General features: G+C 39.6%; 1 protein-coding gene across 1 annotated transcript in view; it reads right to left on the reverse strand.

Moving 5' to 3' along the window:
• Positions 1 to 1,106: 1,106 nt before the first annotated feature.
• Ndufs1 (NADH:ubiquinone oxidoreductase core subunit S1) overlaps positions 1,107 to 25,416 on the reverse strand; it is a 35,829-nt gene continuing 11,519 nt past the window's right edge. Inside the window, exons 9-19 of the mRNA XM_090354676.1 lie at positions 24,166 to 24,300; positions 22,600 to 22,714; positions 20,814 to 20,959; positions 20,358 to 20,486; positions 16,334 to 16,463; positions 13,273 to 13,433; positions 11,269 to 11,423; positions 8,003 to 8,178; positions 6,203 to 6,337; positions 6,031 to 6,103; positions 1,107 to 1,556 (exon numbers count right to left, since the gene is read on the reverse strand). Of these exons, the coding sequence (XP_090210802.1) occupies positions 1,465 to 1,556; positions 6,031 to 6,103; positions 6,203 to 6,337; positions 8,003 to 8,178; positions 11,269 to 11,423; positions 13,273 to 13,433; positions 16,334 to 16,463; positions 20,358 to 20,486; positions 20,814 to 20,959; positions 22,600 to 22,714; positions 24,166 to 24,300 (1,447 nt within the window). The 3' untranslated portion in view covers positions 1,107 to 1,464. The remainder of the gene's footprint in view (positions 1,557 to 6,030; positions 6,104 to 6,202; positions 6,338 to 8,002; positions 8,179 to 11,268; positions 11,424 to 13,272; positions 13,434 to 16,333; positions 16,464 to 20,357; positions 20,487 to 20,813; positions 20,960 to 22,599; positions 22,715 to 24,165; positions 24,301 to 25,416) is intronic.

A 25,416-nucleotide genomic window follows, 5' to 3' on the forward strand; every position in this document is an offset into this window, starting at 1 on the left:
TACTACGTACACAGAAAAAGCTGGAAGTGGTTCTGTAATTCAAGTGTTAGAGTGCTAGCCTTGAGCAGTGTCCAAGGACAGTGCCCAGGCCCTGAGTTCAAGCCCCAAGAATGGCCAAAAAAACAACAAAAAAAAAAACAAATGAAGGGGAATTATGTATAGCAAAGACAATGGACTCGAATACAATAAGAGCAGAATCTTGCTGGTAACTTTTCTTCTTGCTGTGTGGCCTTATTATCATTGGGTTTTAGTTTCTTCATTTATAAATGAAATATCTCAAGGGTTATTGCAAGGACAAAAAAAAAAAAAAAGCATGTCAATCCAGAGTGCAAAGCACATGGGAAAGACTGATTACCAATTATTACAACTTACTCCAATTGTCCATGATATAGACTCACATACTTGTATTGTACAAATGTATATAACATACGCATGTAACAGATGATATTTTTCTATGTGCCTAGTCTGTGCTGTGTGTGCTGATCCTGGCACTTGAACTCTACCACATCTGGCTTTAACTGGAGAGAAGAGTCTCACAGACTTTGCTGCTTCGGCTGGCTCTGAACTGAGATCCTCAGAACTCAACCTACTGAATAGCTCAGTTATAGGTGTGAGCAAATGAGCCAAGCCTATCTGCCCAGTATAATATAATAATCTTTTCTTTGGCATTAGAAAAATGTGAGACTTGCTGGGTGCAGTGGCACACGCCTATAATCCTAACTACTCAGGAGGCTGAGATCTGAGGATGGAGGTTCAAAGCCAGCCCGGGCACTAAAGTCCATGGGACTTTTATCTCCAATTAACCATCAGAAAACCAGAAATGGCTATGTGGCTCAAGGGGTAGGCTGAAGAGTTCAGGGACAGCATCCAGGCCCAGAGTTCAAGTCCTATGACCGGCACCACCGACCCCCCCCCCCAAAAAAAAGGAAAAATATGAATGTGAGATTTACAGAAAGGTTTCTGTCTTTCTTTTTCTGCAGTGCAGGGGCCTTATATCAGGCACTTACTCTACCTCTACCATATTATGGTATGTCCTCAAACATGGAAGATTTCTTTATCTCATTCATTTTACAAGCTTAAATGATATGAAAATTAAACAAAACAACTGACATTTTAAGGTTTTCTTTGTATTTAACACAAAGCCACTTTTACATGAAAGAGTAAAGGTATAGTTTTTTCAGAGCTGGGAATTAACCTCAGGGCCTCATGCACGCTAGTCAAATCTACCAATGAATTGGCCTACAATTCCAGCTGCTACATATAGTTTTATCAAACATTTACACATAATATACAAATCTGAAGCTGATAAGTTTGTTGGTAACTGCAATATCCGTTTCAAATAAGCAGGGCATAACCTCAAGTATTACGTCATTTAGATCTTTTAAGAGATAGGTTTATAAGAGATTACTCCAATGTAATTGTCCATGTAGCATTTGTGGCAAAGCTGGGTTCTTAGTAGAACTTTCAGCATATGGATGGTTCCTCTACTGCCTGGGCGCCCTCTGTGACAGCTTTGACACACTTGGCCATTGTCTGTGATGCTCTGCTAATTGAATCTGAAAGATAATTAAGAGAATGTTTATTTTTAATAAATATTTTTTTAAAAAAACACACAATAAAACTAATTTTGCACTTACTCAAAAAAGGTCTTTAAGATTCTATGCAACTGTAAGTAATTAACAGGGAGAGGGGAAGGAGAGGGAAACAGGGACAAAAACATGGGAAGGGGTATCAATGTTCGAAAAGTAATTCATCTACTACCTGACAAATGTAACTGTATCCCCTGTATACAATATCCTGACAATTAAAAAATAAGTAATCAACCAATTCTAAAGGTAAGTTCCATATTTGCTAAATACTTTTAGTACTTATATCTAGCAATAATGAATCATTTAACAGCTAGACAACATACAACTTTATAACTGCAAAAACATATTTATAAATATATATATACACATATATATGTACACACACACACACACACACACACACACAAACACACACACACACACAGAGAAATGCCATGTGCTGGTGATTCACACTTGTAATTCTAGCTACTTGGGAAGTTGAGACCTAAGAATTACAGTTCAAAACAGTCTGGACAGAAAGTTTATTTATTTATTTTCTTCCAGTCCTGGGGCTTGAACTTAGGGTACAGGCATTGTTCTTGGACTTCCTCAAGGCCCACTCTACCACTTGAGCCACAGCACCACTTCTGGCTTTTTCTATGTATGTGGTACCGAAGAATCGAATGTGGGTCTTCATGAATGCTAGGCAAGCACTTTACCACTAGATACACTCCCAGCTGTCCATGAGATTCTTTTTTTTGCCAGTCCTGGGCTTGAACTCAGGGCCTGAGCACTGTCCTTGGGCTTTCTCAAAGCTAGAATTCTACCATTTGAGCCACAGCACCACTTTTGGCTTTTTCTACATATGTGGTACCGAGGAATCGAACCCAGGTCTTCATGCATGCCAGGCAAGCACTCTACCACTAGGCCAAACTCCCAGCCCTGTCCATGAGATCCTTATCTACAACTACTAGAAAGCCTGAAGTGGAGCTATGGTTCAAGTGGCAGTTTTAGCATAGAGAAAAATGCTCAGGAACAATACATCCCAGGACTGGTACTGTGTGTGTGTCATTAAAATGAAGGAAAGCTCATGAGAAAGGGTATCAATGTATGTGAAATAATGCACCCTCTATCTGGTGAATAGAATGTAACCCTTCTATTAATTACAATAAAAATATATGAAAAAAAAGAAGGAAAGCTGGACACTGGTGCTCATGCCTATAATCCTAGGTACTGAGGAGGTTGAGATCATAGACTTATAGTTCAAAGTCAGCTGAGAGGCGTGTGTGTGTGTGTGTGTGTGTGTGTGTGTGTGAGTGATGGGGATTGAACTTGGCCTGGGCACTGTCCCTGAGCTCTTCAGCTCAAGGCTACTGCCCTACCCTTGAGCCAAGCTCCAATTCCCTGTTTTCTAGAGTTAATTGAAGATAAGAGTCTCAGGTCCTTTTGTGCCTGGGCTGGCTTTGAACCTTGATCCTCAGATCTCAGCCTCCTGAGTAGGTAGGATTACAAACGGGAGCCACTGGGCCTGGCTTGAAAGACTTATATCCCATTAAACTGGAAGCAATGGTTTAAGCAGAAGAGAACTATTAGCCTTGAACAAAAAAGCTCAGGGACAGTGCCTAGTGCCCAAGTTCAAGCCTCACAACCAGAAAAAAAAAAAGCGTCATCATACCATTACTGAGGAAAAGTTTACAAAGTTTAGGCACATTTTATGGGTAAAATTTAAAGGGTATGAGTTATATCTTAACAGAGATACCTTAAAAGCCCTAACTTTAATGAATAATTCTACCATAGAAGTAAATAAAAAATAATATGGCTGGGTACAAGTGGCTCAAGGCCTGTAATCCTAGCTACTCAGGAGACTGAGTAGAGAGGATCAAAGTTCGAAGCTATCACAGGCAGACAACTCTGAGACACTCATGTCTAATTAACCAATAAAATGTCAGAAGTGAAGGTGTGGCTCAAGTGACAGAATACCAGCTTTGATATCAGAAAAGTTAATGAAACTGAGGCCCAGAATTCAAGTCCCAGTACTGACACTAAAAAAAAAAAAAAAAAAAAAAAAAAAAGGCTGGGGATGTGGCTTAGTGGTAGAGTCCTTGCCTAGCATGCATGAAACCCTGGGTTCAATTCCTCAGTACCACATAAATAGAAAAAGCCAGAAGTGGTGCTGTGGCTCAAGTGGCAGAGTACTAAATATGAGCAAATGAAGATCAGGGACAGTACTCAGCCCCTCCCCCCCAAAAAAGGCCAGGCATAGTGGCTCATGCCTATAATCCTAGCTACTTAGGAGGCTGAGATGAGGATCATGGTTCAAAGCCAGCCTGGGCACTAAAGACCATGAGACTCTTATCTCCAATAACCTCTAGAAAATCAGAAGTGGCACTGTGGCTCAAGGGATAGGCTTCTGGCTCAAAGCACAGGGCCATAGCCTTGAGCTGAAGAGTTCAGGGACAGTGCCCAGGCCCACAAATGACCCCATCCTCCTCCCCCCCAAAAGTATGTATGTGTATCTATCGTAATATCTCTGAAAGATGAAAAAAAAGCTTTTTTTTCTTCCTAATTTACTTTGTTGTTGTTTTATAGGTGATATATAGCAGGATTACCTTTACATACATTAGGTAATAAGTACAGAGTCCTTCTGAGCTCTACCTCCCTAGTAGCAGACATGTATCAACATGCCCAGCCCTGCTATTTGCTCTCAGATAGAAAATTATCCTGAAAACTACATCATTATTTTAACTTAATTTTATTTTATTTTATTTTTTTTTGTGTGTGGGGGGGTGGAAGGCCAGTCCTAGGGCTTGAACTCAGAGTATAGGCATTGTCCTTGAGCTCATCTGCTCAAGGCTAGCACTTTATCACCTGATCCACAGTGCCCCTTCTGGTTTTTTCTGCTTATTCACTACTGAGAAATCGAATCCAGGGCTTCATGCATGCTAAGCAAGCACTCTACCACTAAGCCACATTCCCAGCCCACTATTTTAAATATTTTAACAACTATTTTGAAATCTGCAGAAAAGAAACTTTAGTATATCCTAAAAATATTTGTCCTAATAATATATGTCAGAGGCACTAGCCCACATTTAAAGATTTTACTTTTTTTTTTTTTATTTTCTTGTTGGCTGTGGGGGCTGAACAAGGCCTGGGGACTGTGTCTGAGCTTTTTTACTGAAGGCTAACATTCTACCACTTTGAGCCACAGTGTCACTACTGGCTTTCCGGTAGTTAGAGATAAGAAACTTTCCTTCACAGGATAGCTTTGAACTGTGATCCTCAGACCTTAGCCACCTAAGCAACTAGGATTATAGGTATGAGCTACCAGCACCCAGTTAAGATTTCACTTTTCTAGTTACAATTCTCAGGGAAAAAAAAAATCTATGCTGCTGTTTACCATTCAAAAATTTTCCCTAGGGGCTGGGAGTTTGGCCTAGTAGCAGAATGCTTGCCTAGCATGCACAAAGACCCGGGTTTGATTCCTCAGTATCACATACATAGAGAAAGTCAGAACTGGTGCTGTGGCTCAAGTGGTAGAGCACTAACCTTGAGGAAAGCCCAAGGACAGTGCTCAGGCCCTGAGTTCAGTCCCCAGAACTGGCAAAAACAAAACAAAACAAAACAAAACCTCCCGAAACCGCTACATAAACAGTAATCTTATTTGCAGTAGTAAAATCTTAAATCTAAAAACACTTTCTGGACTTCAAAATTTGGTTACTGGAATGTACATTCCAGTCCTGGAATGTAACTAAGTGGTAGAGCCTATGCCAAGAATATGCAAGGCTCTTGGTTCAATCCTCAGTCTTGGAAAAAAAGAGAAAAAACAACAAAAAAAAGTACAATCAGATTATAATATTATATTAATTCTGATGCTTAAAAATTTTCAGATTTAAGTAGTAGATGCCAGGTGCTGGTGGCTCAAGCCTATACCCCTAGCTACTCAGTAGCCTAAGATCTGAAGGTCAAGGTTTAAAGTCACTTGAGAGAAGTCCATAAGACTCTTCAATTAACCACCAAGGAGCTAGAAACGGAGCTGTGGCTTAAAAGCAAAAATGCTTAGGAACAGCACCCAGGCCTCAAGTTCAACCTCAGGATCAGATTTAAAAAACAAAAAACAAGCCAGGCAAGGTGGCTTACACCTGTAATCCTAGCTACTCAGGAGGCTTAGATCTGAGGATCAAGGTTCAAAGCCAGCCCAGGTACTGAAGAACATGAGACTCACATCTCCAATTAATCACTAGAAAACAGGAAGTAGGGCTATGGCTCAGGAGTAGGGCAGTAGCCTTGAGCGCCCAGGCCCAGTGCTTAAGCCCCATGACTCCCACCCCCACAAAACAAACAAAACAAGAAAACAACAACAACAACCACCTAGTAAGGACTACCAACCAAATAATTTTAATGCTAAATGACATTCTTCAATTCCTTCACATATTTCATATTTAGCAGTCATATTGATAGTTACCTGTCATGTAGAAGTCTTTTATAGTTAGCTGAGGTGGAACCAGGGGATCATCAAGAAGTTGCTGGTTCACTAGCTGCAAAACAAACATAAGAGATCAGTAGTAACAGTGAAAACTAGTACTATTACACTGGTAGACATATCATTATGAGAACTGCACATAAACAAGTTTTACCTTGGAGAGCTCATTTGCTTGCTGAAAGTAATTAGCTCCTTCAACATCATCATATCTAACAAGATTTGGAGAGACCTCTTCCAATCGGTTCCTCACTTGATCCAGAGTATCATATGGAAGAGTCATACCAGCAACCTGTAACAGAGCAGATCCACAAAAATGACACGAAGCTTTACTACTAAAAAATGTTAGAGAGGCCTAGTAGATGTTGCCTGGCATGCATGAAGCCCTGGGTTTGAGTCCTCTGTACCACATACACAGAAGAAGCTGGAAGTGGTGCTCTGGCTTACGTGGTAGAGCATTAGACTTGAGAAAGTTCAAGGATAGTGCTCAGTCCCTGCATTCAAGCCCCAGGGCCGGAAAAAAAAAAAAAAAAAAAAAAAAAAAGCTGAGCTGAGTGGTAATGGTTCATGCCTATAATAACCTTCTCTGGAAGCTGAGTCCTAGATGACTCAGCCCAAGCAAAAAAGCCACTGCAACTCCATCTTCAAAAGCTAAACTAGAAGTGTGACTAAAGTAGTAGAATGTCAGTTACAAGTCAGAAGACTGAGCAAAAGTGAGGGTTTGATTTCATGTCCCAGTACTGACAAAAAGTAAATAAACAAGCCAGACATCAATGGCTCATACTTATAATCCTAGGAACTGAGAAGTCTGAGATTTAAGGGTTTTATTTAATTATTTATTTATATATTTTTGTCAGATCATGGGGCTTGAACAATGGGCCTGGACGCTATGTCCCTGAGCTCTTCAGCTCAAGGCTATCACTCTACCACTTGAGCCAGAGAGTCACTTTTTTTTCTCCTCCAGTCCCAGGGCTTGAACTCAGGGCGTGAGCACTGTCCTTGGGCTCTTTCAAGGGTAGAGCTCTACCTCTTAAGCCACTGTACTGCTTCTGGCTTTTTCTATGTATGTAGTATCAAGGAATTGAGCCTGGGTCTTCATGCATGCTAGGCAAGCACTCTACCACTAGGCCAAATTCCTGGCCCCACAAAGCCACTTCTGGTTTTCTGGTGGGTAATTGGAGATAAAGAGTTTCACATAGTTTTGTGCCTCAGCTGGCTTTGAACTGTGATCTTCAGATCTCAGTCTCCTGAGTAGCTAGGATTGCAGGTATGAGCCACTAGTGCCTAGTATCTGAGGATTATTGTTCAAAGTCAGCCTGGGCAGCAAAGTTTATGAGACTCTATTCTCCAATTAAACACCACAACCCCCACCTCCAGGAATGTAGTTGTGGTTCAAGTGGTAGGGTGCTAGTCTTGAGCAAACAAGTTCAGGGACAGTGCCCAGAGACTGAGTGCAAGCCTTATTATAATTAACAAAATGTCAGAGCAGAGCTAGCATTGTATCCAATCCCTTGTACCAACAAACATATAATCATACATACGTACATACATGCTTGCCAGGTACTGGTGGCTCATCGGTGGCCCCTAGAATGTTATTTTATTATCTTTAAGTTGTTGTTCAATGGAGTTGCCTTACAACATAGCAGTTTATCTGTCAGTCATGGAGCTTAAACTTAAGGCCTGAATGCTGTCCTTGAGCTCTTTTTCCTTAAGACTAGTGCTCTACCATTTTGAGATATAATGCCACTTCCGGTTTTCTGGTAGTTAACTGGAGATAGGAATCTCATGGACTTTCCTTCCTGGACTGGCTTGGAACCATGATCCCCAGATCGCAGCCGTCTAAGTAGCTAGGATCATAGCTGTGAGCCACTAACATCTGGCTCAGTTTATGAATTTTTAATAAGGTAATATGGGCCAATATTCCTTAACTAACACAGAAATGTCTCAAAAACAATACCTCAGAGAGAGCTCTTAGGATTTTCCAGTCTTCTCTAGCTAAGCCAGGTGGTGTCACTGCTACTTTAGTCTGCTGAGCTCTGCCCTCAGTATTAACATAGGTAGCAGACTTCTCTGTATAAGCAGCTCCTGGGAAAATAACATCAGCTATGGGAGCTCCAACATCACCATGATGTCCTACAAAAAGAAAGAAAATGATACATTGTATTTTACTAAAAAAATAATAATAAGCCAGGTATATAGTAGATATCTGTAATCAAAGCACTTGGGAATTTGAGGAAGGAAGCTCTTCAATTTAAGGTCATACCAACTGCACAGTAATACGGTATCTCAAATCAAACAAACCTTTATTTCCCCAAGTAAATGGATTACTGTAAGATAAAACTTAAAATTCCAATGGAAAAGAAATTCACAGCTTCATGTAACCTATGCAATCAGTCTACCATTGAGCTATATACATGCCCCCCAGCCCTTACCTTCTACTTTTATAATGAGAAAATTATTTTTAAAATTAAAACAATACAGTACTAGTTAAGTATTTATAGTTCTCATTATCAACCATGTTAAGCTATTTAGTATGTATCTTCCTATTTTGTGTAAACACAGAAATATGTACTTCACACATGTCTAGGACAAAACAGATATATCAGGCATATAAGAGGAATAGTACTTACAAAGTGGTAATGCTCAGACGCACCAGTTACTGGATGTATGTAAGATAGGAATCTGAAGCCAGGGCACTGTGGCTCACACCTGTAATCCTAGTTACTCAGGAGGCTGAGATCTAAGGATCCAGGTTCAAAGCCAGCCTGGACACAAAAGGACCTGAGAACCTTATCTCCAATTAACCTCCAGAAAATGGGTAGTGGGGCTTGGCTCAAAGGTAGGATGGTAGCCTTGAGCTGAAGAGCACAGGGATAGTGCCCAAGCCCAGGAGTAGGACATGTAGCCTTGAGCTAAAGAGCTCAGGGACAGCGCTCAGGCAGAGTTCAAGCCCCATGATCCATACACACACACACACACACACACACACACACACACACACACACACACACACACAAAGATATATATATATATGTATATATATATATATATATATGAATCTGTCAGTAATAATAGTCCAAAGGAAAAAAATATAGAACAATATTCTAAAAATACCATCATCCTAATATTTTTATAGAATCAATGAAAGGAAAGGTTACTTAAAAGAGAACCAGTACCCTGTAAATCCTAGCTATTCAGGAGGCTAAGAACTGAGAATCATGGCTCAAAGCCAGCCTAAGCAGAAAAGTTCATGAGATTCTTTTTTTTTTTTTTTTTGCCAGTCCTGGGCTTGAGCTCAGGGCCTGAGCACTGTCCTTGGACTTTCTCAAGGCTAGAGCTCTACCACTTGAGCCTCAGCACCACTTCCGGCTTTTTTCTATGTATGTGGTACCGAGGAATCGAAGCTGGGTCTTCATGCATGCTAGGCAAGCACTTTAACCACTAGGCCAAACTCCCGGACCCGTTCATGAGATTCTTATCTTCAGTTAACCACCTAAAAGCCAGAAGTGGATGTTGCTCAAGTAGCAGAGTACTAGCCTTAAACAAAAAAGCTCAACAGAGCCAGACACAGTGGCTCAGGCTTGTAATCCTAGCTACTCAGGAGGCTGAGATCTGAGGACAAGGTTCAAAGCCAGCCCAGGAAACAAAAGGACCTGAGACTCTTATCTCCAATTAACCTCTAGAAAATGGGAAGTGGGGTAGGGTTAGGGTGGTAGCCTTGAACTGAAGAGCTCAGGGACACCACCCAGGCCAAGTTCAAGCCCCATGATCAAAAAGATTTAAGAAAAAGCTCAATAAGGCCTGAGGTTAAGCCCTAACCACCAGAAGTGGTACTGTGGCTCAAGTGGTAAAGAGTGCTAATCTTGAGATGAAGAGCTCAGAGACAGTACCCAGGCCCAGAGTTCAAAACCCATGACTGACCAAAAAATAAATAAGAATAATTATATATATATATACATATATGTTTCCATGTATAATTACAGAAGTTTATGCAACACTGTTATCTTCATAGTATTTATGACTAAACAATCCAAATATCCATTACATTTATAATGAATGGAACTCAAGAAAATGGACCAAATCTCAAAGCCACACATTTCCTTTTTTTCTGCTGGTACTGAGGCCTGAACTCAGGGCCTAGACACTGTCCCTGAGCTTTTTTTGCTCAAGGCTAGTGCTTTACTACCTGAGCCACAGTTCTACTATTAGCCTTTTGCTAGTTAACTGGAGATAAGATACTCAGACTTCCCTGACTGAGCTGGCTTCAAACCACAAACCACTGATTTCAGTCTCCAGAGTAGCTAAAATTATACACATGAGCCACCAGTACCCTGCCCACATTTCTATATTAAATGTAAGTGCATGACTTAGATGCCAGCACTGGAGAAGTGAAAGCAAAAGGATGGATATTTCAAATCCCATTTGGGCTACAAAATAAGTTAAGCCAGTCTGAGCCACATAGTGAGACTTTGCCCAATAAAACAAGGACAGGGAATGCAGCTCAGTGGTAGAAAAGTTGTCTAATATGCTCCCTACACAACAACGAAAGATTAATTCACTAAATGACCTGTAATGAAGGACTTAAATAATTTCACATGGCTTGTATAAAAGTGATTTCTTTTAATAATGTAACAATGTAAACATTCTTTGAAAAGTTGACTGTTTTGTTTTGCCAGTCCTGGGGCTTGAACTTAGGGCCCGAGCACTGTCTCTGAGCTTCTTTTGCTCAAAGCAAGCACTCTACCACTTCAGCCACAGCACCACATCCAGCCTTTTCTGTTTATGTGGTACTGAGGAATCAAACCCAGGGCTTCATGCATGCAAGGCAAGTATGCTAACACTAAGCTGCATTCCCAACCCTAGTGTTTTTTTCTTTATTTGATATAGGTGTTTTATTAGCATTAAATTTACAATCCTCAGGATTATAAGTGTATAAGACATAATATAACTACTCCTGTGAACATTTGGATCGCCTCTAATTTTCTAATATTTAGTTATTAAGTAGCATTAGGTAATTAATTCTTAGTAATGTCAACTATGACATTACGATAATACCTATGAATTGGCTTCAAAAATTGGCTGGGGGAGGCAAACCTCCAATGCAAAAAACATTGAGTCCATCAAATGTATTGCCAAAGTTTTTTTGAAACAGTATATTACTCCATAAACACACACAAACACGCACACTCTCTTTTCTGTTTTGGTGTCACAGGTGCTATTTACCTTGATAAACAATGAAGCAATCTCTTGGTAAGTCCTGTCGTGTGATACAACCTCCATCTGCTCCCAGCAGAAACAGCATTTTGGGAGGGTGCTTTCGAATTGCTTCTACTCCAGGTTTATAGCCCAGGTCTAAAGCAGCTACCTGGCTGGCAACCCTGTTAAGCAGTTACAGACTTTTAGAATGCTACTGTACTGTCAATTTGAAAAAAATGAAATGCGATTGTATAGAGATTCCCTTCTTGAATACTTGTTTATTAAATATGACATTTAAAATATGATGTATAAATCAATGTTAATAAATTCTTTAATAAAAAAACAAAAAACTTCCTTTTATGTTGAAATTTTACCTGAGCTCACATGTGATTTCTGTCATTACCCTGAACAATCAGCACGGTGAATGATTTTTAATCACGTGTGTGTCAAAGCTCTGTTTTGAATGTGTGCAGAATTTCTTATCACAAGATCATTACATTAAAAAAATTCTAGGGGAAAAAAAATGAAATGCTGGACCAGGAGTTTGGCCTAGTGGTAGACTGAATGCTCAGCATACATGAAGACCAGGCCCAGAGTTCAAGTCCCACAACCAACCCCCCCTCCCCCCAAAAAAAAAGACAGGCTGGGAATTTGGCCTAGTGGTAGAGTGCTTGCCTAGCATGCACAAAGGGTTTGACTCCTTGGTACCACATACATAGAAAAAGCCAGAAGTGTTGTTGTGGATCAAGTGGTAGAGCACTAGCCTTGAAGAAAGCCCAAGAACAGTGCTCAGGCCCTGAAATCAAGCCCCCAAATGGGCAAAAAAACCCAAAAATGAACATCCCCCATTATTTTATATAATATATTTATAAACAACTATAGGGATGAAGAAAAAAGCAGCCCTGAGATATATGAAAATACATTAGAGCTAGAAGCCAGTGACTCACTCATATAATCCTAGCTACCTAGGAGATGTGAGAATAGAGGTTCAGAGTCATCTCTGGTAGACAAATCTTCAAGAATTTTATCTTCAATTAATCAGCAACAAGCCAGAAGTAGAGGTATGGCCCACATGACAGAGCAACAGTCATTTGGAAAAAAGCAAGAGCAAAAGGTCTTAAGTTCAAGCCCCAGTACTAGTAAAACAATAACATGGAAAAACAACATTGGAAAGCCATAAAAATATTTGGTAGAACCGAATAGAGAGAAACAGAGCTAGGTATAGTACGTTCATGATTAGCCTGGACTACAGAGCAAGATACCCTTTATTTTAAACAACAACAAAGTCCACTTTTCAAAGAATTAAACATTGTTATACTACCAGGAGAAATCACTTTTATATAAATTGTAAAATTATTTAAGTCCTTAATTATAAGACATTTAGTGAATTACTTTTGCTTTCTTCATTGTGTAGTATAGGGATAAAAAACAAGGCCTAGGCATACCAGTACAGAATATACAACAGCTCTACCACTGAGAAGCCCTTAGGCTACTTATGTAGCTCATTCCCACCTACATTACCAATCCTCAAGCTGGCTTGACCTCACTTTGTAGCCCAAGCAGAGCCTTGAAATATCTATACTTCTGCATTTACCTCCCTATTACTGAGATCTAAATCATGTACCACTCCTTTAATGAATTATATTGAATACAGAAATGCTATTTATCTGAGTGTCAGTGAACAAGAACAAGTATATAGAAAATTATTTGAGGTTGGGTGCCAGTGGCTCACGCCTGTAATCCTAGCTACTCAAGAGCCTGAGATCTGAGGATCACAGTTCAAAGCCAGCCTAGGCATGAAAGTCTGTGAGACTCTTATCCCAAATTAACCACCAGAAAACCAGAAGTGGTACTGCAGCTCAAGTGGTAGAGTGCTAGCCTTGAGCTGAAGAACTCAGGGACAGCCCCCAATCCTGGAGTTCAAGCCCTACAACCAACCAAAAAACAAAACAAAACAAAAGAAAGAAAAAAAAAAAAAGGAAGGAAAGAAAAAGTTACTTGAAATTTTAGTATATAAAACAATTAACAAACCTATGAAGAATATTCATAACTTTCCAATCAGCACTAACACCACTAGTCACTCGAATCTTCTGTGCAATGGTAGAAACAGTGGCAAAAATAGCTGCTCCATCATTTCTCTGGAGTGCAGAACTGCCTAAAACCACCATTGGTTTTTTAGCTTCGTTTAAGACCTATTAAAAAAAAAATAAAAGAATTTTAATATAAAAATATTCCAAGTAAACTTACATCTAACTATATAGCTGCCCACAATGAAAAGAACTGGCATATAATTAGGCATGATGATATACACCAGTAATTTTAGCACTGGGAAGTCTGAGGCAGGATGATCATGAGTTCAGGGTCATCTTGGGATACAAAGAAAGAACTTCTTTCCCAAACAAAAAGAAAAAAAAAAAATCAAAAAACTAATTTTAAATAGCATCAAAGAAAATTAAAAAAAAAAAAAAAGCATAGTTATGGCAGGAACTGGTAGCTCACATCTGTAATCCTAGGTACTCAGGAGGCTGAGATCTGAGGATCATAACACAAAGTTAGCCCAGGTAGGGAAGTCCAATTAGCTACCCCAAAAAAGGAAGTGGAGCTAATGATACAAAATGGTAGAGTACTAGCCTTGAGGGAAAGAGCTCAGGGACAGCAACCAGGTGCTGAGTCTCAAGCTCCAGGACTTGACTCAAAAAATAGCATAGTTAGCCGGTGCAGTGGCTCACGCCTATAATCCTAGCTACTCAGTAGGCTGAGATCTGAGGATCAAGGTTCAAGGCCAGCTCAGGCACCAAAGGCCCTGAAACTCTTATCTCCAATTAATCACTAGAAAAGGGAAGTGGGGCTGTGGCTCCAGGTGTAGGGCGGTGGCTTTGAGCTGAAAAGCTCAAAGACAGCGCTGAGGCCCAGAGTTCAAGCCCCAGACCCAAGAAAACAAAAAACAAAACCCAGCATATTCTTTACCATTTCAACAAATAAAGAGCAGCCGGGGGGCCAGGAGTTTGGCCTAGTGGTAGAGTGCTTGTCTAGCATACACAAAGACCTAAATTTGATTCCTTAATACCACATACATAGAAAAAAGCCCGAAGTGGTGCTGTGGCACAAGTGGTAGAGCTCTAGCCTTGAGAAAATCCAAGGACAGTGCTTAGGCCCTAAGCTCAAGCCCAGGACAGGCAAAAAAAAAAAAAAAAAAAAAAAGAGCAGCCAGGTGCTGGTGGCACATGTCTATAATCCTAGCTATTCAAGAAGATCAAATGTGTAGTCATGAGTTCAAATCAGTAATGGTAGTCAGAAAACAAAGGAAAAAGTCTGACAAGTATGATCATAATATTTTAAACTTGTAAAATATTTCTTTTTTCTTTTTCTTGTGTCAGTTATAGGACTTCAACTGTGGGCCTGGGCCTTGTACCTGAGCTCTTCAGCTCAAGGCTACCATCCTACCCCTTGAGCCACTTCCCATTTTCTGACAGTTAATTGAAGATAAAAGTCTCCCATACTTTAGTGCCTGGGCTCGTTTTGAACCATGATCCTCAGATCTCAGCCTCCTGAGTAGCTAGGATTACAGACAGGCGTGAGCTACCATGCCCAGCCTATAACAAACTATTTCATCAGGAATAAAACAGACATTCTTTAGGAAATAAGATCTCAAGAAATTAGGTACTTAATTTAAGGAAAATTAAACACAGAAATAAATTAGTGAGTTACATGAGGAACTTAGAAGTAAATAAAATAACAAAAAACATATAGCCAGGTGGGGTGGCTCTCGCCTGTAATCCTAGCTACGCAGAAGGCTGAGATCTGAGGATCTCAGTTCAAAGCCAGCTTGAGCACTAAAGAACATGAAACTCTTATCTCCAATTAATCACCAGAAAAAGGAAAACAGAGTTGTAGCTCAGGGTGGTAGCCTTGAGCTGAAGAGCTCAGGGACAGTGCCCAGGCCCAAGTTCAAGTCCCATGACCCACAAGAAAAGAAAAGAAAGGGGCCGGGAGTTTGGCCTAGTGGTAGAGTGCTTGCCTAGCATGCACCAAGACCTGGGGTTGATTCCTTGGCACCACATGCATAGAAAAAAGCTGGAAGTGGTGCCGAGGCTCAAGTGGTAGAGCTCTAACCTTGAGAAAGTCCACAGACAGTGCTCAGACCCTGAGCTAAAGCCCAGGACTGGCAAAAAAAAAAAAAAAAAAGAAAAGAAAAACATAGAACCAAGTGCCAATAGTTCACACCTATAATCATACCTACTTGGGAAGTTGAAAGCTAAAGGACAGCAGTTTGAAGCTAGCCCAGACAGAACAGTTGATACCTATTTTAAATACAGCCAATAAAAATCAAGGCTGCTGCCAGCCTAGACAGAGTGAGTCCCTGAGTTCAAATACCAATACTGCCATGAAGTAGGTAAAAATACATAGGATGAAATTTCTTTGAAGAATCACATGGTAGAGGCAGGAGTTCATCTACCATTGAGTTAGAACCCCAGCCACATGCTGTACTTTTTATCTATCTTCCTTTCTGTTACTGCTAAAACTTCTAAACAGGGTTGGGAGGGTGTCCTAGTGGTAGAGTGCTTGCCTAGCATGCAGGAAGCCCTGGATTCGATTCATAGGTATCACATACACAGAAAAAGTCAGAAGTGGTGCTGTGGCTCAAATGGTAGAGTGCTAGCCTTGAGAAAGTCCAAGGACAATGCTAAGGCCCTGGTCTGGCAAAATAAATAAATAAATAAATCTTCTAACAATTACCATTCTGTTATTACAAAATTAGTAAATTTAAAAACAATAGATTTTTTTGCTTATTTATTTATTTATTTTGGTCAGTCATGAGGCTTGAATTCTGGGCCTAGGGGGCACTTTCCCTGACCTCTTCAGCTCAAGGCTACTGCCCTACCCATTGAGCTATAGCACCACTTCCGTTTTTCTGGAAGTTAATTGGAGATAAGTGCCTAGGCTGGCTCTGAACTGCAATCCTGATCCTCAGATCCAGATCGCAGCCTCCTAAGTAGCTAGGATTCTAGGCAAGAGCCATCATACATGGCTTTTTTCTTTTGTTTTGTTTTCTGAAGAACAATAATGTTAGATACATATAACATGAGATCACCTGGCTGAATGAATGGTTGCTTGAAGCAATATCTTGCAGTATTTGGGGGGAGTCTCCCAGGTGATCATATGTATAAGTGAGGTCCACTGGACTGCCAATGAGGGCCACCTTTAAATCATTATGAAGCCAGCTGAAATAAAAACAACACTGTTTTTAGAGCTAAATAAATTAAACACAAGTTTGTCTCATCAATTTAAGATTCTACCTCTATTTACAATTAGAACATGTTAAATAAATGTAAAAACTCAGAGAATATTTAACCTCAGCAGACAAAATTTACATAATATTATTGAAAATTTACATCCAAAGCAATTCAATGCATTAACTTGGTACACAAGAATGCTAACGGTAAATGCTAACAAAGACTCAGAATAACTGATCTGAAGTTTTAATTTTGCAGTATTTACACCGCAATTATCTTTTTAATTTCCTACTAATTACATAGTTCATGTAAATAAATTACTACATAGATATTATGTGCACTCGACAACTATGGATCTACTTTATAAAGTTGTAAGTATAACCATATAGTATGATTTGTTGACAGTGCTAGTTTTTATCTGTTATCATGAAGTAATAAATAGCTAGTTCTTTTACTTAAAAGTTTCCCAATGTAGACAATAAATTACATAATTTTAATAAGTCTTAAAAACACAAAAAGGAAGTAGAACTGGTTCAATGGGATAGAGCACTAGCCTTGAGCTAAAAAGCTATGGGGCAGTGCCCAGGCCCAGAGTTTAAGTACCACAACTCACAAAAAAACAAAAACAAAAGCAAAAAGTTTGAGGCCAGGAGTTTGGCCTAGTGATAGAGTGCTTGCCTAGCATGCAAGAAGACATTCCTCAGTACCACATACATAGAAAAAGCAAAAAGTGGTGCTATGTGTTGCTCAAGTGGTAGAGCTCTAGCCTTGAGAAAGCCCAAGGATAGTGTTCAGGCCCTGAGTTCAAGCCCCAGGACTGGCAAAAATAGTAGTAGTAATAATAGTAATAATAATAAAAAAATTTTTAAGTAGATGTACAAGGGAGTTACCATTCAACAAATTAGTTTGAGTGTATCTTGATTAAGATGATCCCTTTCTACATTCTTTTTTTTTTTTATCTTCTTTTTTTATTGTAAATAATAATAAATTTTTAAGGCTGGGCAAAAGTAGCTCATGTGTGTAATCTTAGCTACTCAGGAGGCTGAGATCTGAAGATTACAGTTTGATGCCAGTCAGGGAAAGAAAGCCTGTGAAACATTATCTCCAATTAACTACCAAAAAGAAAAAAAAAAATGCTGGTAGTGGAGCAGTGGCTCAAGTGATAAAAGCATTAGCACTGAGAAAGGGATGGGGGTGGGGGGAGAAAAATTCAAGATAGCATCCAGCTCCAGCTCAAGGTCCATTACTGGTACTGATATGCATGCATGTATATGCACACAAAGCCTCCAAATAAAACAGGGGCTTGAAAAGTCCTGACACTACTTCAGAATGGATGCTGAACAGAAAATATTAAATTGCTACAACAGAAATTATGGAAAACTTTATGAAAGCCGAATATAAATTGTGAACTAAGTATTCTTGCATCAATATTAAATTTTTCTTTTTTGTGGATTAGGTGATCTTGAGTCAATACTGAATTGCTTTTTTCTCCCTATTCTCCTCCCCACCCCCCCTTTTTTTTCTTGCTATTCCTGGGCCTTGAACTCAGGGCCTGAGCACTGTCCTTGGGCTTCTTCCTGAAGGCTAGCATTCTACCACTTGAGCCATAGCATCACTTACGGCTTTTTTCTATGTATATGGTACTGAGGAATCAAATCTGGGTCTTCATGCATGCTAGGCAAGTGCTGTACCACTAGGCCAAACCCCCACCCTCTTTTTTTTAATTGTTGGGATAATGTATAGAGAAGTTACAGTCACATTTGTCAGGTAGTAGGTGCATTACTTCTCGCACACTGATACCCCTTCTTCTCATGTTTTTGTCTCAATTTCCCTCCCCTTATCTCCTTATACTCCTTGATTTTTTTTTTTTTTTTTTTTTTGCCAGTCCTGAGCTTGAGCTCAGGGCCTGACCATTGTCCTTGGACTTTCTCAAGGCTAGAGCTCTACCACTTGAGTGCTCAGCACCACTTCCGGCTTTTTTCTGTGTATGTGGTACCGAGGAACTGAATCCCTGAATCCGGGTCTTTGTGCATGCTAGGCAAGCACTCTACCACTAGGCCAAACTCCTGGCCCCACACTCCTTGATTTTTAAGTCTTATTCTAGTACTTACTGGTGCTTCAACTCAGGGTCTTGTGTTCTTACTAAGCTTTCTTACAGATCGCACTCTACCATTTGAGCAATAGCTCTAGTCCAGGTTTTTTGCTGGTTAACTGGATACACTCTGGATATATGTCTCTTACATATTCCTGCCTGGGCTACCTTCAAATGCCGCTCCTCAAATCTTAGTCTCATGAGCAGTTAGGATTAGAGACCTGAGCCACTTTTGGCTGACTACTAAATTTCTTAATTAAGAGTATGTCTTTGTTTCAGGCAATGTATACTGAAGTATTTAAGAATAAAAGAATACTATGCATGCAAATTATTTTTAGATGATTAAGAAAATTACGTGTACAAAGATGATGCATCATAATATATGGCATATTGTTAAGTTCATTTAACATTACTTATAAATAATATAAATAAATGAGAATACAAAGACTATTTTAAGTATCTTAAATTACTTAAAAGTAAAAACTGAACAAAGCTGAGTGTGATGGTTTAAGCATGTATTCTTAGCTATTTAGCAGTATTAGATCAGGACTGCTGTTTGAGGCCAGCAAGTTCACAAGCACACTCAACAAATAGCTGGGAACAGTTGCATGCACCTGTTATGAGCAACTTGGAAGTGGTAGAATCATGGTTCCAGGCCTGACTGGGGGAAAAAAAGTTCATGAATCCCCATTTCAACAGAATCTGGGTATGATGTCATTTGTCTTTCACTCCAACTACTGTGGGAAACATAAAATAGGACTATGATCCAGGCAAACACTACAAGTGTGGCTCAGCAATAATTTCTTGACTAGCAAGTATAAGGCACTGAGTTCAAACTACAGTATTGACACTATCCAAAAACAAAGCTAACATGAATCAAGGCCTGAGCACTCAAGAGGATGAACCAGATCCAGAAGACCATGGTTCAAATATAATTGAAAGAATTAGCTCAGGTACAGCACACAGGCCTGGAATTCAAGCCCAGGGCCCCCATATAAAAGCTCAGGGACAGTGCCCAGGCCCTGAGTTCAGGACCTGCTCCAGGACTAGCATAGGGAGAGGGGAGAGGGGAGAAGAGAAAGGGAAGAGGGGAGAGGGTAGAGGGAGGAGGGAAAGAGAGAATAAATATAAATCAAGGCCGAATGTCCCAACTCTACAATTATTAGGAAGAAAGATAAAGAGGAGAGGAAAAAAAAGAGGAGGGGAGGAAGGAGGAGAGGAGAAGAAGGAAGGGAGGAAGGAGGGGAAAAGAGGAAAAAAAAGGGAAGAAGTACATTGGTTAGTTCAAGGCCAGCCTGGAAAAATTAGTAAGACTCTTATCTTGAACACAAAATAAAAAGACTGGGACATAGTTCCAGTGGTAGTACATTTAATTAGCAAGTATAAAACCCTGGGTCAAGTTCCAGTGTATACACACACACACACAAAATGAATTAATTAAAGAGATGGTGGAATAGTGGGTAGAGGGTCAGATGGACTGTTTAAAACTATTCTTCAGGGGTTGGGAGTATGGCCTAGTGGTAAAGTGCTCACCTAGCATTTACAAAGCCCTGGGTTCAATTCCTTGATACCACATACACAGAAAAAGCCAGAAGTGATGCTGTGGCTCAAGTGGTAGAGTGCCAGCCTTGAAAAAGCCCAAGGATAGTGTTCAGGCCCTGAGTTCAAGGCCCAGGACTGGCAAAAAACAAATCTTCAATTACCTTTAGTAATTATTTAAGTCATACTACAACTAACACTAGTAATCAACTAAAATAATGTCATATATCAAAAAAAAATATATTACTAACCTTTTTCGAATTCTAGCATTAAATAATGGTGCTTCAAAACGTGGATTTGTACCAACCAGAAGGATTACATCAGCTTCTTCCACACCAGCAATTGTAGTATTAAGGAGGTAATTAGAACGCAAATCTGTGCTAGAAATAAAATATTTAAAATACAAGTTTTCTTTAAAGATGAAAACCCATGGAATATACTATCATCAAATGCATGGCACTCCCCCAAAACTTCATGAAACACATCAAAATTAAAACAAAGTTCTAATACTTATTATTAACTAAATCTCTTAAATTTTCCTTTGGCTCTTGGTTTGATTTTGGTCGATGTGTAAATTTACATTAGTGACTATTTTAGAGAACACATCATAAATCACATAGTGATTCCTAATACCAGAAATGTGTTTTACACATAATTGTAACTTAAAGGAATAATGTGAGCCTTGACCAGAGCTTCCTTCTTCTCACCCAGCTCCTGCAGTGGGGAAGATCTCTTCAGTACATAAGATGTCAGAGTCCACTCTATTCAGTATATCCTTCAGAGCTACTAGAGCTTCAGCATCCACCAAGCCGCCTGCAATTGCTGCTACGTCTTTGCCTTGAAAGCTCTGCAACTAGAAATGGATGATAAGGAAATCAATAACAAACCTATCATCAGCTGATAAGTTACTCAGAAAAAATAACAATAATCATTTTTATGTTCCAAGGAATAACAAATTTGAGTTTTATTAACTAATCTAAAAGTGCAAACAGTAGAAGTGCATGTGAAGTAAAGCTAGTTAGCATCCAAGTTTTATATTTAAGAAGAAAGGAGCTGGAAATGAGGTCTAGGGGTAGTATTTCCCTAGCACGCACAAAGCCCTGAGTTTGATTCCTCGGTATCTCCTACACAGAAAAAGCCAGAAGTAGTGCTGTGACTCAGTGGCAGAGCACTGGCATTGAGCACTTTTGGACAGTGCCCAGGCCCTGAGTTCAAGCCCCAAGATTGGCCAAAAAAAAAGTCTAAAGACTATGGAGTCACAATTACCTGCAATGTAACTACTTCTAAAGTACCATCTCCTCTAGACCTTAATTGTGTGTCTGCCTTGCCCTTCTCTAACTAAAACACTATTCTCTCTGCTTTCCTTTATTTTTTTGGAACACATACCACTGGGTTTGACCCAATTCTTTCCACCTTTGCTCTTACAAGATCTTATCTACTCTCAGGATTTACAAAAAAAAAAAAAACTTATAGGAAGGCATTTTAATACTCTTGTTCTAGATGGGTCTCTTATTTCTATGTGCTCTCTGTCAAATCAATCCACAAATAGTCCCTATCTCATATGGTTCTTTCTCTAATACTGCATTATAAAAGATAAAGATTTTGGGCCGGGAGTTTGGCCTAGGGGTAGAGTGCTTGCCTAGCATGCATGAAGACCCGGGTTTGATTCCCTGGTACCACATACATAGAAAAAAGCCAGAAGTGGTGCTGTGGCTCAAGTGGTAGAGCTCTAGCCTTGAGAAAATCCAAGGAAAATGCTCAGGCCCTGAGCTCAAGCCCAGGACTGGCAAAAACAAAACAAAACAAAACAAAACAATTTTGTGTGAATGGTGTTTATATTCCCACATCTGATATACATCTGATATACAGCTCTCAAAAACTATCCAATGTAAGATTAATTATAATCTTTATAACACAAGAAAAGAAAAGACCCATTCATTCACTTATTGCAAAGTTACTTTCTTTTTTGGTCAGTCATGGGGCTTGAATTATGGGCCTGGGCATTGTTTCTGAGCTTTTTTAGCTCAAGGCTACCATGCTACCCCTTAAGCTACAAGGCCACTTCCAGTTTTCTGGTGGTTAATTGGAAGTAAGAGTTTCACAGACTTTAGTGCCTGGGCTGGCTTTGAACAGGATCCTCGGATCTCAGCTTCCTGATTAGCTAGGACTGGACATGAACCACAGTGCCTGGCTGCAAAGCTATTTCTTAAAAATCACATGATAGGGGGCCGGGAGTTTGGCCTAGTGGCAGAGTGCTTGCCTAGCATGCACGAAGACCTGGGTTCGATTCCTCGGTACCCCACATACATAGCAAAAAGCTGGAAGTGGTGCTGAGGCTCAAGTGGTAGAGTGCTAGCCTTGAGAAAGTCGAAGGACAGTGCTCTAGCCCTGAGCCCAAGCCCAGAGCTGGCAAAAAAAAAAAAAAAAATCACATGATAGTTATTCTGTATTACTTTCTCTCTCTTTGTCTTTTTTAATTAAAAAAAAATTTACCATTCCAGCTACACGAGAGAGTGCATCCTCCCACGAGGTATAGGTTAAAAGCCCTTTTTCATTTCTGACCATCGGCTCAGTGAGTCTTTGACGTTTCAGCCCATCATAGGCAAATCTAGACAAAAGAAATCACATTATTTATAGAATCTCACTGAAGAAACAATTATGATTTTTTGTTGTTGCTGCTGGTTGTGGGGTTTGATCTCAGGCCTAGGCATTATCCCTGAGTTTTTGTTTATTTTTCTTCTCAAGACTAGCACTCTACCACTTGAGCCATAGGGCCACTTCTGGCTTTTTCTGAGTAGTAAGTCTCATGGCCTTTCCTGCCCAGGCTAGCTTTGAGCTGTGGTCCTCAGATCTAAGCTTCCTGAGTAGCTAGGATTACAGATGTGAGCCAACCAGCACCTAGATAGCAACTATGATTTTCAGGTTTAAAAATCAATAAATGTTTTAAATATACAATTGGTCAATGACAAAGTAGAGTACGATCTCTATCCCACGACTTTTTGGAAAGGAACTGAAGACTGTTTTATGGACAGCACTTAAAACTAAACTACCATCTAATAAGATCTGATTTGGAGCTAGAGGTGTAGCTTAAATGGTAAGAGCATTTACTACCATGTGCAAAGCCCTAGACTGAATACCCAACATACCAAAACATTTTTTAAAAAATTCTTAAATTTCTAATTTGACTGAATAATCTTAAGCTTACAACAACAAAAATATATAATCAAAACCAGGAGGCACAGTGGCTCAAGTTTGCAATTCTAATAACTTAAGACCACAAATAACAACAACAACAACAAAAACCCAGCACATAGATACCTAAACTAAAACACTTCCATGAAAACAAAATGTTTAAGAGACTACATAGCAACCAATGGATTGGTACCAGTGGCATGCAGACAAGGTCATAAAGTAAGGCTCTATCTAAAAATTAACCAACATAAAAGGACTGGCAGAGTAGTTCAAGTGATAAGAGTACTGATTAGTAATTGTGAGTATCTGTGTTCAAATCCCAGATCTACCATATCCCCCCAAACCAAAATTATAGCTGAAAAGCTAAGTCATTATTTATAAAACCTGAGTACTTCTATATTTTTGAGGTTATGTTGTGCAAATTCCTATATTTAATGTGTTACTCCACTTTAAAATTTCTAGGCAGGAGGAAAGTGATTTATCTCCAAATTAATATGAAAATTAGATATAGAATTATTTTTTTCAGTATATAAAACCTCAGACTTGGTCAGGGATGGTGGCGTATATTTTTAATCCCAGCTATTGAGTCTGAGATAAAAAGCATCACAGTTTGAAGCCAGCCTGCACAGAAAAGTCTCCAAAAGTCTATCTCCTGTTAACAAGAGTTAATGCAAGGCTAGATGTTATGTCTCAAGGGCTGAGCAAGAAAGTTATGCCAGAATGTAAAACCTGGAGTTCAAGTCCCAGGACAAATAATCCCTCACACTGCCACAGTATTATTTTCATTAGCTAATTTGCAAATTAATATTTATAAAAATTATTACATAAATATTTCTCATCAAATGCAAAAGTTCAGTATGACAATACCGGGTTTTATCAGAAATCCATTCTTCATTGATGTCCTCATGCATTCGTGGCAAAATCCTCATAACTTCTCCAGTTCTTGTGCTAACCACAATATTACTTCCAACTGCATCCATTACATCAATGGATTCTGTCTTTCTGAGAAAATATACACATATATTATCCGGTGAGAATAAAGTTTCTGATAACAGATTTATCAAAAAGAAAATCTAATAAATTTTATTCTCAATTTCAGAAAAGTAGCACTACAAACTACATATTGTACATGAATCACGTAAATTCTTTTCTTTTTTGTTTTTGGTGGGTTGTGGGACTTGAACTCTGAGCCTAGGTGCTGTCCCTGAGCTCTTCAGCTCAAGGCTATTGCCCTACCTCTTGAGCCACATAGCACCACTTCCTGTTTTCTGGCAGTTAATTGGAAAAGAGTCTCACAGACTTTGGACTTTCATGCCCAGGCTTGCTTCGAACCACCATCCTCAGATCTCAGCCTCCTGAGTAGTTAGGATTACAGGCATGAGCCACTGTATTGGGATTAGATAAATTCTTAATGTGATAAAACCTTTAAAACTATTTTCTGACAGAGGACAATTTGATGGGGATCCAATTAGTTACATCGGGACTATTTTTTTTTTTGAGGGATAAGGGTCAGTCATGGAGTTTGAACTCAGGCCTTGGGTGCTATCTCAAAGCTAGTGCTCTATTGCGTTGAGCCACAGCTTACTCTCAGTTTCCTGAATATTAATTGGAGATAAGTCTCAAAGACTTTCCTTCCCAGGCACGCTTTCAACTTTGATCCACGCAGATCTCAGCCTCCTGAGTAGTTAGTATTACTGGTGTAAGCAACCAGCACCTAGCTTATTTTTTATTTATTTTTATGGATAACGGGGCTTGAACTTGGCCTGGGCACTGTCCCTAAGCGCTTCAGCTTAATGCTACTGTCCTACCCTTGAGCCAAGTCCCACTTCCGCTTTCTAGAGGATAATTGGAGATAAGAGTCTCAGGAACTTTTGCACCCGGGCTGGCATTGAACCTTAATTATCAGATCTCAGTCTCCTGAGTAGCTAGGATTACAGGTATGAGCCACCGCACCCAGCTAGCTTGGTATTTACTATTATTATTATTCACCCAGCTAGCTTGTTATTTACTATTATTATTATTATTTTGACAATCAAATTGCCCCAGCTGGCTACAGGTGGCTCATACCTATAATCCTAGCTGCTCAGAAGGTTGAGTTTTGAGGAACATGTTCAAAGC

The sequence above is a fragment of the Megascapheus bottae genome, chromosome 21 (assembly GCF_031878675.1).
Source record: "Megascapheus bottae isolate mThoBot1 chromosome 21, mThoBot2.hap1, whole genome shotgun sequence".
NCBI lineage: Eukaryota > Metazoa > Chordata > Mammalia > Rodentia > Geomyidae > Megascapheus > Megascapheus bottae.